Genomic DNA, 17,010 nt, shown 5'->3' with positions numbered 1-17,010 from the left:
AAGTTCCCTCGAAAGGGAACTGTAACAATGTATCTTAAAAGATAACAGGATGTAACCTTGCTCTCACTTGAAATGTGTCGCCACATTTAGTCCTTGAATTTGAGGGTATTGGACCTGGAAAGTCCTTGAAAGGTACTTGAATTTGAAGTTAACTAAGGTGTGGGAACCCTGAATGTAGCAATAAAACAGCCAAAGAAGCAGTAAACCCACAAACTAAGAAAAAGAAGCAGCTTGTTGTGTATGATTTGAGAAGGCCAGCAGTGATGGAGGTAAATAGAGTTTGAGTTATATCATTCCTCAACTTGGCCCATCTTTGTTCTTACTGTTGCAAGCAGAAATGCCTATGAAGAAATGAGACGGGAGGGGTTCTAGTGGACCAATCACAGTGCTTGCGGTCCACATAGACCAGACACGTTTTTAAAATTTTGGCGAGGTGCGCGTCAGACTATGCACAGCCTACCTATGGCATAGCTAAGGCATAGAACCTATGCATGAGTACAAATTGCACTTCACACGGCAACTCTATGATGGTTCTCCACTGGAAGAAAATGGGTTGAGAGGTTTGTACTCATACAGATAACGTGAAATCCCCCCATGCTCAAATAAAGCAACTTAAAAAACATAAACATTTAAAGCAGCTATGAATTTTACAGTGTACATAATTATAATTATGTGTTGTGTTTGATGTCCAAACTGTGCCCTGAAGCAAAACATCTACAGCATCTGTATTTTGTCACCTAATGTCCTTGTCAATCAGCAGATGTTTCCCTTTGCAGGTAAAGAGACTCCCGCAGGGTTGCACTGGGGTGCCAGAGCGCAGCTTCACCCCGCAGGTCTCTTCTCAACCCCAGCAGAGCTCCGGCCAAGGGCTTCCTCCCCACCAGGACACCTCAGCACCCTCCTCTGCCTCTCTGCCAGGTAGGACTTCTGCTCCCATGGACAGAAAGAAATGCCAACGAATGTCACAGCTCATCATAAACTCACACACAGGCAGAGTGCAGCTGCTAGTTAGAAGTTCATGTGGAGAAAATGAAACTGCTGTACTACAAAACATGCCTAATTTAAGGAGCGCAATACACTCAAATTGTTTTCACTGTAAATGATGCTCACTAACTTAAGAACCAGCTTTACACATTCTTACTCAATGGCATCATCATCATTCGTTGCTGCGTTAGTAAATGCCACATACTTTCCCTAATCAAAATTCTCAGCCAGAAGCCGATTCACATCACAGTGCCGAAGCGTTGCGCAGGCAGCGTGTGCGCGGGACGAAGCGCTAGTGAGATTTCTAATGGAGCTCGTTCACTTGTCTGCACCTACATTAGCTTATTGATTTTTTCATTGTGTTCGTTGTTTGCCATTTGTTTAGGAAATAGCAGATGAGTCTGAAAAGTCAAGATTAAAGCTTTCAGAGCACTTGCCATATGTTTGTGTTGAACGCGGTATTGAAGATTTTCACAGTCACATTGAAACAAATGAAGCAAATCAAGCAAGTGTTCACATTACGTCACTGCGTCCTTTTACTTTTCTTGTTGCCTGCCAGACAGAGATAAATGAAGCTGTTCTGGTTCGAAACTAATTTGGACATGTCTCAATCTTCTTATGGTGTTCTTGCATTTTTTTTAAACCCAGCCTTGACTACAGATATTAATGGTACTTGGCCTGTTAAGGATCCGACATCTCCAAACAAGGTGCTAAACACCTGTTCAATTTCTCATTAATGCAATGGTGTAATGGTGTGGGGGATGTTTTCTTGGCACACTTTAGGCCCCTTAGTGCCAACTGGGCATTGTTTAAATGCCACAGCCTCCCTGAGCATTGTTTCTGACCATGTCCATCCCTTTATGACCACCATGTACCCATCCTCTGATGGCTACTTCCAGCAGGATAATGCACCATGTCACAAAGCTTGAATCATTTCAAATTGGTTTCTTGAACATGACAGTGAGTTCACTGTACTACAATGGCCTCCACACTCACCAGATCTCAACCCAATTGAGCATCTTTGGGATGTGGCTTCCCACAAATCAATATTAACGGCAAGATGCTATCCTATTAATATGGGCCAACATTTCTAAAGAATGCTTTCAGCACCTTGTTGAATCAATGTCACGTAGAATTAATTCAGTTCTGAAGGCGAGAGGGGATCAAACATTGTATTAGTATGGTATTACTAATAATCATTTAGGTGAGTGTATTAGCAACTGCATACCAACTCTTTGAAGTCTATTTACACATTTAAAAGATGATTTTATTCAAAGCAGCTAAGTGTGCATTTAAGGCAAACATTTTAATAAGTGTTCCCTATATTTAAACCGTTGACCAGGTGAGCTACTGAAACACCTTGCTACCCACAATGACTCATGGTAAGTCACTTAGCAATGCCATAACTCCTAAGGGCACATTAGCTATGCCAATGCTATGCCCCCCCCCCATACACACACACATTCAGGTTTCCATGTTTTGTGAGGACATTCCATAGACGTAATGCATTTTATACCACACAAACTGTATATTCTATTCCCCTTACCTACCCCATTAACTAACCCCAACCATCACACAAAACTTTCTGCTACTTCACATTTTCAACAAACATCATTCTGTTTGATTTAAAAGCATGTTTCCTCATGGAGCCATCAAAATGTCCCCACAAGGTCACAAAAACACTGGTATTCCTATCTTTATGGGGACAATTGGTCCCCACAACGTGATAATTACCAGGCACACACACACACACACACACACACACACACACACACACACACACACACACACACACACACACACACACACACACACACACACACACACACACACACACACACACATAAGAACACTCCAGAAATCCCAGTCTTGGCTGTGACATTCCTACACATAAACGTTACTTAAAAAACTTCTATTAAATGTAAACATTTCGTTTTAATAAGTGGAATGGAAAGAATTCTAATAAAAGGCCAACACTCCATTGCCGAAAGATGAGATTTTACAGGAAAGAAGCAAATAAGCAGTTTCCTTCAGCACGTCTATAGGTCTAGCAATTTCATTTCAATACGTGTCTCCAAGCATTTTGTTCTTACTCCAGTCATGAACATCTTGATGGCACTGGACCGATCCAACACACGCAGCTTCATTTGTTATTGATCTAGCACAAAGACCATTGTTCTGCTTTTAATCTTTCTTTCTTTTTTTGGCAGTACTCATCTTTATTTAACAGAGCTGAGCAAGAAAAAAGTTTCTGGGCTGCTCAGCTTTAAACATCACATAGGCTTTTTAATTACAAATGAGTTGTGACAGGTCTGCTGGGTAGCAACCTGTCCCATTTTAAGCGTGATGCTAGCTGACAGCTCGGCGCTGTTCTCAGAGCGCCGCAACATGTGGAAGAAATTGGTCTTTTACATTTCACAGCTTGTCACTTCCTCTCTGCTGTGAACTTTGACCTCCCACTGTGCTCCTAACACCCCACATGGGAAGTGTCCCCACACCACACTCTGGGAGAGTTGTGTTCCACTTGCTCTGCATGCCAAAAACAGGAGAAGCGGATGAAAGGAAAAAGGTATCCTAAAAAGTATAAAGTCAGCTTTGGGTCTCCAGTCTGACTCAAATAACTGATCAAAAGGTGTCCCTCGCCGGACATCACAGTATCAGAGCGCTGAGCAGAGATGACGTTAGCATAAGAATCAGTTCAGGTTGCATTACTGCTATACACAGTTATGATATTCAGGTGGAGTTATCCTATCAGGAAAGAGAGCGAGGATTGAAGTGACAACCTCACATTACTTTCAAACTCGGTGAAGAAAACTACAAATAGAGAACTTCCAGCATACAATTTGGCTTGGGAAATGATTAAGTAAAGGGAAAAACATTTTATTAACATATCTGAAACTTTTTTTAAATGTTGTAGATTTTCCAGTTACAAGCTACTTTTTTAGTATACTGGTGGTTTTGCGCATTACATCATTCACTAATGTCGCAGCCAAACAGGTATTTTTAGTTAGATACATTTAGCATTTTTAGTTTAGCGTATAATTCTACTAAATTTCAGTTTTAATGACAGAAAAAGACTAATAAAAAAAAAAAAACACTTAATAAAAAGGCTTTTGCATTTTGTATTTGTTAACATTAGTACATGTATTAGCTAACTTGAACTTACACTGAGCTATATATATTTTAAGCATTTATTAATCCTTGTTAATGTTTGTTGATTCCAAAAAACAATTGTTCATGTAACTTATATTACATCCTTTGATTTTAAAAATGTATTCGTAAATGCTGGAGGTAACATTAGCAAAGATGAATTAATGCTGTAGAAGTATTGTTCACTGCTAACTACAAATATAGACCGTTTCATCGGACGCACATGCGCTACGCGATATGCGTCTGGATCCGAACTTTACATCCGGTTTCCTTTTTTTTATTGGTCTAACTAGTTGCTAAACTGATCTCTTGAACAAATGCCTTGTCGAAAAGAACAAATGTTTTGGTTTCCTGGGTAATCTATGTGTTGTTTTTTTATAAATAAACTACGTTTAAAGAACTTTGTTGTTATTTATTCTTAACGGAGTTTATTGGAAGTTACGTGCGGACGACGACAGCCGCTTGTTTATGTTGTTACTGCTGAAACCGTCTATAATCTTATTAAAGTGATACCAAAAACATATTTTAGTAATATATGTGCTTATATTCCATGATAACAGTCCATGAGTCCATGAATACATGAATATTAATAAAAAAAATTACTTTAATATGAGCTAATAATGAGTTAAGGCATAAACAAATCACAAACTAAATTAACTACAACCTGACTCAAACTCTTGCATGAATAACATCCATCTTCGTTCCATACATGTTGAATAAAACATTCAGTAAAATAACATTTTTGTCATAATTTCCTCATCCTCACGTTGTTCCAAACTTGTATAAATTTTTTTGTTCGGATAAACACAAATGAAGATCTTTTGAAGAATGTTTGTGACCAAGCAGATCTGTTGCACCGTTGACTTCAAAAGTAGGAAAATATAATACTATGGAAGTGAACGGTGCCTAGATCTGTTTGGTTACTAAAATATATTCACTATTTTCAACACAACAAAACATTTATACAGGTTCTAAAACTAAACAAAACTGCAAACCATTGTATTTTAAAAAAGAGGATTATGAGTATTTCTCTAAAACTAAGACATATGTGACAAATAGAAGCCCCGACTGCTAATATTGTTTTCCCTCATTTAAATCAGCAGAAATGAGAAGAAAATTCTATGTTCATTGCAACATATGATGTAGCTGCAGGCACTATGAGTTAACTGACCTTTCACATTGGGTGAATGATCCAGTTACACTAGGTCTGTTTGAATTCAAATGACTAATTAAATTAGGTCTTTCTGCTCTGATCACCCTTAGTGGATCTGTAACTACATATATGGGGCAGGGCTTTGGAAGCTGCAGTATGTTTGATTGCATCTCCCCCTTAAGTAAATGCATCATAGTGAGCTTTGCCCTTCAGTACAGCGACAATCTCTGGGATTTTCATTTGGAGTGTTTCTGAAATACAGCCGTCCTCTTTCAGATCCTCGTCCCTGAGGGATCTAATCCGGCCACAGTGGCAAACCCTAATATAGAATTAGATTCACACTGCTTTCTTACCACAATTAATTTACCACTGCACTTTAAATAGATTTTTTAACCTTGATTACATCAAAAGAGATTTTCACAGAGATTGTAGCTTCCTAGCAAATTTGAGTCGGATGGATGTTTCAAAAGGCTGCTTGCATGCAGGAAGATAAACATACTGCTCTGAGCTGATAATGCAGATTTTTTAACATTTTATCATTGCAAATATGCATACATTTGCTACATCGGATGAAGCATTAAAGTTTATAGCATTTGCTTACACAGCTCATATATAAATGCAAAATTCCCGTGATGAAAGATTACATAAATATCAGGAAGTCATGGAAAGGAATAAAATTTAAGTGTCATTAAATCGTTATTTTATATTTTCCAGTTATAATAAGTTTTAACATATTTTTAATTTGACGGAATTTGCTATTGAAATAAATAATTAATTCCATTTTTTAAATATGAGAAAAAGTCTGTACACACAGTTTGGTTGTGATTAGTGCAGATTTGGGAATGATCAGAATTTATTTAGAATTTAGGGACTTTTGTGAATGTTTAATCAATCATTCACTGTCATTTGATTTAAGGCAACTCTGGTGCAATTAAACGCCTAGGTGAATGGAAAGGTTTGTGTAGGTCACCATACCCTTCAGGGCCATTGCTTAATCTCCCCACGTTTGTGGTAGGCAGAGGATAACAAGCCTCAGTGGTTCACCCAGGAGTATGTGGGTTCTGGCTGCAGTCCTCCAAGTTCATGGACATAGCCTATAGCTGTCAACACTGGACTAATTCATACACCATCTACCCACACCATCTGACTATAGGGCCTGAGAAAGGATAATTAAAGGCAAAGTTGCAAAGTTAGGCTAGCTGGCCCATTGAAACATGCATGATTGTGGCACGAAGACGGGCAGAATGTTCTGCTGACAGGGATTTGATTCTCTGGACAGAGAACAGAAGTACAGTGCAGGCTTCTGCTACTTAGCTGCAGGCAGTAGATTGTAACAAGCAAAAGCTTAGAAAATATTTCGTACACTGCATAAAGCAGAGATACTGGTCTCTAAGTAATGTGAGGGTAACGTCTTTATTTTGTCAGTATCTTTTTAGTGATGTTGCATATCTTGAAAATAATGTTTACTTAATTACAAATAGAAACAGTGTATATAAACAGTGGTGGCAATATTTTCTTATCAATTTGAGCCTGAATCAGACCCAGGGAATATTAGCCAAAAAAAGGATTGTGCAGAACCTGTGTTCGCACTGATCTTACAGGACATTTCAGAATGTTATGTTTTTTGTAGGGCCGGGACTTTAACGCGTTAATTAAGATTAATTAATTACACAAAAAATAACGTGTTAAAATTTTTTAACGCATTTTAATCACACTTATTTTTGCACCGCGGAACATTTCTCATTGGATGAGTTTCGGCGGACCGATTATACTGGAGCACCAACTAGCGTTCATGACTTCAGACAACAACTAACCACAGTGAACATGAACAAAGAAGCTGATGAGATCGCTTTGGTTGGCCCCGTGGATGGGATTTTTTTTATAAAAAAGAACGGATGGAAGCGTCGATAAGAGCATGGTTGTGTGTAAGCTATGCAACAAGGAATTCACATATCACCGCAGCACATCGAGCCTCAAGTATCATCTTGCAAAACATATAGCAGCTAGCGTGGACGTTAGCCCGACTTCGAGTACAACAACTTGGTTGAACAAAAATAAACAATATTTTGTTGCTTAAGCTTATGTATTCAGTCATTATTCATGGTATACTAAAAATCCATGTGAAAAAATAACTTCTCAATGTTCTCAGGTCAAATATTTATAGGGAATGTGGAGTTGATGTCACGCCGGGTTGCATTATGGGTAATCCGCCATATTTGCAGGATCGCGTCCTATCCCGCTGTATTTGAGTTCATGTGTTGGATGTTGTTTTTGTATTTTCTGTCGAGATTTTAATAAACTTCAATATGTTTGGTCAGTACTGCTCGATCAAGCAGGTCACGCGATCGTTCAGGGAGGAAACTGACCAACGGAATACGGTTTGTCAGCTTTTATTTGTGGAAAAAACAAGGGAAGCCGGTACAGGAGCTGACGAATAGATGCCGGATCGCGTGGTTTGCCTGCTGCAATCAGGAGAAAAACGTTTACTTTTCAAAAAAAAATCTGCATTTTCAGTCATTCAGTGATTTGTGATTAATAAAAGCAGAACCACTTAAATTGTCTTGTTTTATGCTAACACTGTCAAACTAACTTGTAAATGTAAGTTATTGATTGATTGATTGATTGATTGATTGATTGATTGATTGATTGATTGATTCATTCATTCGTTCATTCATTCATTCATTCATTCATTTCTGATCACCCTAACCACATGAGTTATAAAAATAAATATTTAGACAATTTTGACGATTGTAACAAATATTTTTTATTAAATGCAACTGCTCAAACCCACTGCTTGTGACTCTTTAAATAACATAACATTTAGCATTTTGTTTGTTTTAATAACTTGGCCGAAACAGAAGTGCCATCTTATGAACATGTGTTGATTCATCGCACAGAATACAACGGAGAAATTATTTTATAGAATCATTAAGATTCGTAGGTATTAACACATTGTCAGTAAATAGCTGGTTTGCCAACCGTCATAAGACTCCAAAAGAAGAAGTGTCATCTTACTATAAGCTTGAAGGGATTTATAGCTCTTAAACTCCTGCAAAGTGTAAATAAAGTCCTGCAAAAACAAGGTAATTGACCAGATATGTAAGCGAGGTAGTGCGTCTGTATCCAGAATCCAGTCTTGGGCTGCTAAATCATACACAACAAATTTAGCAGAGTTAAAATTACGGTGTTAATGGAAATATAAAGAGTTCGGAGTTAATTTAACACTGAATTGAGTTAAAACTATTTTATTTAACTCTATAAAAATAAAGAGTTGGTGTCAAAACAGAGTGTTACCACTTTTTTTTAAATTAACTCCTACAGTGTCTTGTTAGTGGAGTTTGTTAACTCTTAGGGTGTTAAATAGAGAAGACCTCCCACTTTTTACAGCACACACTGAACATGTTTTTGGATGATGCAGTTCAAGCAGAAGATCATCTCTTTCACTGTCAATGGTAAGTAAATGTTCAATAAATAACATTTTGATCAATAATATTTGTGAGTTGTGAGGTGTTATGTTTTATATTGCTGTTAGTATCAAGTTTAACATTCAAGAGTATCAAGAGTCATGTGTTATTGTCATTATATGAATGCGGCAGTTGAGTTTAGGTCTTAGCCTCAGATGGAGCAATTCATACTCGTATAATGGTTTTGGAAGTTGTTTTTTTTTTTTGCTTTATATGCTGTTTAGGTTTAAAATATATGTTTTTAAATCCATAAATGTGTTCAGGAGATTTGCTTTGGGGACTTTGGAGGAGCACAGAAATAGGCCTACATGAACATTTCTTCAGACGAAGAGCAATTTTATAACAAAGTGAGTATTTTTGTGCAAAACATAAATGTATAACTATTTTCAAAGTATTTTGTAATGTGTTCTGTATGTGAATTCTGTAATGCATTTTGTATAGTTTTTTAATAATGAATGTTTCCCTTTTATTTTTGTTTTATTAACAGAAAAGTTCAATATCTAGTCCGAAGATCTGACCGAGGATCATATCACCTCCTTACAGCTGGTTCATCATATTCTGCTGTTATTATGTGAAGACCAACATGGATTTTGGATTGAAATGAAGTCAAACTTGTTTGTATGAACTGAAGCATCCCATAAACTGTGTTTATAAATATCTGTACTGTTGTTATACATTGGGAATGTGCTTTTTAGTTGTCTCGGATGTTAATATATGTTAATTTAATGAACACTTAAATGCATGATACATTGAGAACAATTTTTCTGTCATAAATAAATGTTGATCAGATGACATTTTTAAAAAATCCTTAACAGTTTTTTAATGATAATGAAAGATTATACTGCTGTATTGTTACATTAAAAAAACTGTTTAAAAATAAAGTGCCTCCAAACATGGCGCCCACGTCCCATAATGCAACACTGCAGTGACGTACATTAACATTCCCTATATGTGATTAAAATGTGATTAATTTCGATTAATTAATTACAAAGCCTGTAATTAATTCGTTTAATTTTTTTGATCGCGTCCCGGCCCTAGTTTTTTGTTTGTAGTTGTCTTAGACTTAGATATGTTGTTACTTGTATGTATTATTTGATTACAGACTGCGGATCTACAGTGATCGCTACTGACTGTATAGCACTGCTACTTTTGTCTTTATAGAATGAGTGTAGCCAAATATCTGTTGCCAGAACTATGAGCACATTACTTAAACAAACCATGGCTTTACTACAGTAACTTTACCACAGCCTGTGGCTATAGGAGCATGTGAGTAAACACTACAAAAAAGCTCTAATCAAAGAATAACTTACACTGATAACACAAATGCCAACATTCGATGTTCGCTGGTGGGATTTAAAAGAAGTTTGCATGTGTTTGTTACTGCATTTTTCAAATCGGTATAAATTAGCATGTAGCTAACTGGCTAGCGAAGCCAAACAGCACTGTTCATTGTTTACATCCTTGCAAGGCATCGATCGCCCCCATTTGTTGCATGTTCCCGGGGGCAGGTTTTGTGTACATTTTTAGGTATGTGATGTCACTGACCCAGCAAGAGGCTACGTTGTAGGCAGTCCAGCCGTTCACTGTAGTTTTTTTATAAGCGACTTCTGTTATCTCCTGTTATCTGCAAATATCTCCTGTTGTATTGAACTTTAAGCATTGTAAGTTTGCTGATGTTTGTTAAGCTCAAACAGCAACTAAGGGCTCTATCTTACACCCGGCACAATGCAGCGCAATGCGCAACGCAAGTGTCTTTTGCTAGTTTCCACCCTGCGCAATTCTAATTTTCACGTTTAGCGCCACGTTGTTTAAATAGCAAATGCATTTGCGCCCCCTTTTGCGCCCATGGGCGTTTTGGTCTGAAAACGAGGTGTGTTCAGGCGCATTGTTGGCGCGTTGCTATTTTGAGGCAACTAAAATAGACTGAGGCAATATTTTTTTTTTTGTTATTTAAAGAGCGCATTAGTAATATGCGCCTATAAAAGGGACGAAAACACGGGTTTGCTTATCACACACATGAATGCACAGCAGCACAAAAACGTTTTTAAATATGATAGATTAAAGGATTGAATGTAAACGATTATTATTGAGTCTCTTGGACATAAATGAGGACCGATTATGAGACGTTAGAAGGCATAACGAGCTGCTTCACCTGTAGCCTGGTAAGTAAATAAGTGCTTTGCTTTAAACAAATGCATCTATTTTTAAATGTTTTTTTTTTAAATGCTACCTCACGGATTTATTGTATATGATGACTCTGTACCTGTGGATATGGTGAGATGAGAAACATTTTTAAGTAATGCTTAAAAAAACTCTTTGCTTAAAAAAAAACGCTGTCCAAGTGCTGAAACGAATGTGCGGAGAGCCGTTTGTAAATTCTTTATCTCCTGTTTGTTACAAATAAAGTATTTTTAGAGTACAAACCTTATCTTACATACTTGTAAATTATTTTTTGATGATATTGGATAGCCATACATTTAAGGCAATTACAAGCCTACTTTTTTACTTCCATGACTAAAAGAAAACGATTTTTAAAGGTTTTAATAAAAAATAACAATTTCAATACAAGTGAAAAACAACACAATTATTTAACATTAATCTTAAACTGGGGATCTTCTTCCTCCGCTTAGTTTTTCAGTTTACAAAGTCCTTCATCTAAATAGGATTAGACATAGCGCCAGCGCAACAGGCTTTTAAAGAGGATGAGAGCTGAGACTCTCATTGGTTTATTGCACAATACGCCCAAAATACTCCCATTAATCATTAAAAAAATAGGATCAACCCTTTTCGACCAAACCATTTTTCCCGTCGTTAAATTAGCAAAAGTGGAATTGGACACGCCCATTTAGACGTTGCGCTGTGCGCTTTAGACAATGCGCTTAGATCCTTAAAATAGGGCCCTTTCTGTAGTTAAAAAAAGTGGATTTCAAATCAAGTTCTCCTTTAAACAAATTGTTGAATCTTGTGAGTTACATTTTTGTTTGGTGTTCAACATATGAAAGCAGTGAATTTTTTTTTAATTAATCACTCAACCATCATTTGTGAAGTGTTAACTTGTTCTTTTATATTGGCCATGTAATATCACTATCAAAACTATAGTAGTTCATTGTCTTACATTTAAATTAGCAACACATTGGACTATATAGGACAGATCCAAACATAGAAAGGAAAATAGGCTATGATTGGAACAAACTGTTGGAGCAACCATGTAAGTAAATTATTGCTAGACATGTTGCATCAAACAATGTTGAATGACTGATAGGAAATTGGGCAGGTTTCATAGCATAAAGGTATTGAATAAACCTTTTTTAAATGTAACTCCATATGGTTTTGTGGGTCATTAACTGCCTCCTCCAAGAAAAAAAGACAGACTAACACATCTTCTGTTCATGACAAATCTCTTTTCCTCCACTTTTTGGCTCTGTAAAATTCAGCAAAACAGTTTGTATATAATTTGTTTCCGTTTTTACAGTATGTCATCGAGCATGTTGATCCAGTAAAAAGATTAAACATGATTATGCAGTATTTTTAATGAAATAACAACACATAGCCATGCTTTTATAAATTTACTGTAATGTGTTTTTTTTTTCTTTTTAACTGCTGGCAATCTCCAATATTTACCAGAAAAAAACTTGTAATTAAAGCATACATCTAAGTCTTTCAGATTGAATGTAATATGATGTCAGTTCCAAAGTAGTAAGGAGGACACGTAAGCCCTGAATGCTCTTGCTATTAAAACCCATTTGAGTCTTCTTTAACTTTCCTGATACAATGCCTATATTTAAAAGTTATTATTACTGATATATTTAATCCCACAGCAGGAGAAAAATTATATCATCTGGGAAGTTTCCATATTTATTATATAGATGTGACTGGCTGAGGCAAAGAGAAAAAAGCAATGAAAAAAGTTTCTCATGGTAAAATTTTTACATGTATCAAGCTAAGGTTTACTTAATTGGACGCTCCAGGCAATGCAGGAACCCTCTTTTTAAATTCTGTGAATGTTAATATGCTAAATAATGCAAAGCTCCTGCACTTCAAGCATGAGACACACATCTGGCAGCTTACCATTTAAATTACAGACAGAGAGCGAGAGAGAGAGAGAGAAAACACTTCAAAAGTCATTTTCCAAAGGAAGGAAGAATGGCAAAATGTATTACAACTAAATTTAATTTTTTTTCAATTTTTCATCATGTCTAATTGTGTGCATTAGAGCAATGAAAAAAGGAGAGGTTGGGCTCAGAGATGTTGATGATGATGGTGTGTATGTGTGTGTGTGTGTGTGTGTGTGTGTGTGTGTGTGTGTCAGAGAGAGAGAGAGAGAGAGAGAGAGAGAGAGAGAGAGAGAGAGAGAGAGAGAGAGAATGTGTGTGAGAAGAAACTTTTATCACTTTTCTCTGGCAGTACATTTAGTTTGTGTTGTTTAAAGCAGAACATTTACCACTCACATCAGTTACAACACTGATAATGCACAGTAAAACAAATCTTTTCATTTTATGTTTTGCCTTATGCTGTTTTCATAATTTTCTTTATTTACAAAATAAAGAAAGTGTAATGGAACTGTAAAATTAGTTATTACAATATAATGCACTTTCATATGTATTAGAAACTTTAATATTTAAAGTAGGTATCTTGTATTTTTTGGTTTTGCACATTACTAGATGAATAAATGCTTTTACATTATTCATTTTATTATGTAATGCTCATTTAAATAATCAAACTATGAATCACAGATTATAATTCATATTCCAGCTACTACGAACAACAACAAACAATTGTAATTTCATTGCAGGTAAGAAAGCTGGAGCTACGTCAGCCTTAGAGTCCATGGACCAGACAAAACACCCCAACACTAACAAAACCAAGACTGGAATTCACAGCAAGGTAAGGAAACATTTGTATCATTTTACCTAAGAAGAATTGTGTCACTATTTACATGCTATTTTTATTAAATATTTTGACTAATTTGATCATGATTTTATCTACCAACATGAGTGTTTACACTCAGGAATGTTTAACACAATTTTCCTTGAATAATTTTATTCTGCAGATATTGCCCCATAATTAGTGCGTAAAAAACTTCTGCAGATTTCGCCCGGGCCTGTGCATTAGTAATTATGAATTTCTTCGGTCATGTCTTATCTCGCCTACAGCAACAAATGAGCAGGACCGCCACTGCGGCCCCCTCCTTAAAAAGGTGCATGATGCCCCTGATCCTCCTCCTCTTTGCCTCTTGATCCAACTCCCCTTATTATCTGAGATTTGTCAAAATACATTTCACACTAACAGGTATTTTTCAGTCTTCAAAGCTAGTTTTGATGTGCTCGACAAGCCAAAACAGCTCAGATTCTGTGAAATCAGCAGTGCCAGCGCAAGTGCGCTCTCTCTAACCGCTCCCAACACGCCTTTTCCTGCGCTGCACAGGACTTAAGCTAAATGAATCAAAGCCGGCGTGTTACCTGCCACACTTTGAAGTGGTAATTGCAGAATAACTTCTCTGTGCTGATCTGCCTTTGCTTAAGTTGCACAGCTGCATTGTTGCATTCACTTTTTGTTCTTGTTGGGATAAATGGGTGATGGTGTAAACCTGCTCTCCATGTTTACCTTTATGTCATCAACCATTAACAGAGATTGCACATATATTTCTCTTCATTAAAATGTTTTTCTTTGTATGAGCTTAGTCACTTTGGTTCATGTGTGTCAGTGTATCTTTCTGAGTTTTCATTGGCATTTAGATTTGGGCAGTATCTGTGCTGCAGCAGTGTGTCTGAACCCACCCAGGGTCATAGTGCTGCAGAAATGCTTGCTGTCGGCCCCACAAACAATAAGGCAGAGAGCAAGGCACAATAAATAGAAGAAGAAAATGTACTGAATGAATACATTTTTGAGAGTACACAGTGGATTTGTGTCTGTCCAGTATTTTGAACAGACATTTTGAAAAAGATTTGTTCTGGGTTTTTTTTAAATCATGTAGTATTTTAGTTTGCTTTGTGTAATGGTTTGTTTTGTCATTGTCTGAAACATACGGTTTTAGTTTGTAATATGGGGAGTGTTTATTCTTAAATTCAACAAAGTGTAATAACCAGCGGATGGTTGTGTGGCACCCAAGATATAAAACTGGACTTTTGTGTCCATATGGTAGTGTACTTCTAAAGTAGTTACTATGTTGTTTTGTTAGCAAATACAGATAGACAGATAAAATTGAGCAGTATATTTTATTACGGTTGAGGGTATATTGTTTTCAGACATACTGACAATGCATTTTGAACTTGGCCTTATATACTGTATATACAGTATGAAATCAAATCACTTTTATTGTCACATCACCAATAGCACCGTGTGCAAGTGCGCAGACAGTGACGAATACAATAGGACAAACTGTACAAATCACACTTTTACATAATATACACAGATGTACACATAATATACAGAACACATTGTACTCACAAAGTGCATGACAAATGTACACTTGATATACATTAAATACAGTGCAGTTACAGGTACCGGTATGTTATGTTGCCCTTCTGTTTGGCGGGTTTCAAGAACATATCAACCCATCAAAAGCAAAAACAAAGATTAAATTATTTTCATATTATAATCATTTCTTTTAGACATCTATGAAATGAAATGAAGAGCAATGGAAACTTTTGCTTTAGTCCCCTGTGTCTCTTATATTTCTCCTGAGACAATGTCACAAATGTCTCCATAAGAGTTAGAGAAATCCCAAAAGTGTCACAAACTGCCGTTGAGGTAATGTCATATATTTTTCTTCTTGAGGTTTATTGTAGGGCAAGTTACAGAGATGTTCTGTTGCAGAATGTGTATTCCTTTTATTTTTTGGAGTGAGAAAGTGTGTTTGCCACTTCAGATTTCATATTTATTCTGTGAATACACTGATGTGATTTCATTGCATGCCATGATTCCTGTGACTGTAGGGCAGACCTTCATTACAAATTAAATCACATGTCTTCTGATGTCTGCACAACAGGCGAAGATTTTCATTTTGCTGCACATGTTGTAAGTGTGTCGGTATGTACACAAGTATTAAAAAAAAAAATGATAACAACGATGGCCTTCATTTGATTATTAATACCGTAACTTATGTAGGCCCCTGTGATTGTCTGAATCTTATATGACAGTGTTTTCATGAAGATAATATGATAATGGCTGTAGATTTCAGGAGTATATCAGGTGCGGTGTTTTAAACATCTCGTTTCATGTTCTCTTTTCATTTGATCCTCTTTCGGTTTCACCACAACATTGATTAGATTGTCTGTAATGTAACTCGTTTCCTGTTGATTGTTTTGTGCGTGTGTGAGAGAAAGGATGTCAGGGAGAAGTGCGGTGCCGTCGTTGAATTCCCGAGATAAATCATTGCAACTGTTTCCTGCTCCGATTTCAAATGACATGCACATGTGTCTCTCTGATCAGAGTGGCAGACAGAAGAAGATGTTCGGGAGGAACATTGAGATGCTCAAAGCCCTCGCTGAAAATCAGCTGGATCAATTTTCTTTCTCCGTGCGGTGAGTATAGCTTTTCCAACTCTGTTCCAGTGTGTATTAATGGAATATAGGTGTACTAATTATGGAACGCTCTACACCGCATATCGGCTATTTGTTATGAAAAAGTTATTCAGTTTATTCAAACTCATACATAGCAGTTTTACCTATCGTATAAACAAAATCTATCAGCAATTCCATCAAATGACGAATCAAGAAAAATGTTGATATGACATCTGGTTTATACAGGCAATGTTAGGTCACACATATTGCACACTTTACAGTACATACTGTATATTGCAAAAAAAATAATAGTAGTAGTTTGCCATCCCAAAGATTGTTATTGTGTGTATGTAGATCAACTCGAATGCTAATTATCGCTATACACAATACTATTTGTGCAATAGAAAAGCCATACAGTAGCTACTTCATGGTTTTACATTCGGCAGGCATGGCTTTCTACAGAGATTATACATAAAATAACATTGTCCAATTTTCCAATATATTCAAAATAGCAGCTTCTCAATGCATCAACCTGCAAGATTTATGTGAGGTTCAATATGAATGTCGCGGTCCACAATATGAACATCGCTTTATTGTCAGATTCAATGTGTCTTTTTATTGAAAGGATCAGGGTAACGCTAACACCGGCAACACATAAAACCTCGAGCTGTGGATAATTGCTTTTTCTGCGGCGACGCAAAGTGCAAAAGCAGGCCTACAAATAAGTGTTTTCTCCATTTTATTGTGGCTCACAGCA

At 36.6% G+C, this 17,010-nt stretch overlaps 1 protein-coding gene across 4 annotated transcripts in view; it reads left to right on the top strand.

The window, feature by feature from the left end:
- ofcc1 (orofacial cleft 1 candidate 1) overlaps positions 1–17,010 on the top strand; it is a 149,740-nt gene that overhangs the window by 59,401 nt on the left and 73,329 nt on the right. For all 4 annotated transcript variants that reach the window (XM_055182277.2, XM_055182276.2, XM_073863768.1 and 1 more), the window contains exons 11-13: positions 777–918; positions 13,544–13,635; positions 16,183–16,274. In XM_055182277.2, coding sequence (XP_055038252.2) covers positions 777–918; positions 13,544–13,635; positions 16,183–16,274 — 326 coding nt within the window. The remainder of the gene's footprint in view (positions 1–776; positions 919–13,543; positions 13,636–16,182; positions 16,275–17,010) is intronic.

This window comes from Misgurnus anguillicaudatus, chromosome 25 (genome assembly GCF_027580225.2).
Source record: "Misgurnus anguillicaudatus chromosome 25, ASM2758022v2, whole genome shotgun sequence".
Lineage (NCBI taxonomy): Eukaryota > Metazoa > Chordata > Actinopteri > Cypriniformes > Cobitidae > Misgurnus > Misgurnus anguillicaudatus.
Note: the sequence above shows the minus strand (reverse complement) of the source record. Positions and strands in the feature narration are given on the sequence as shown.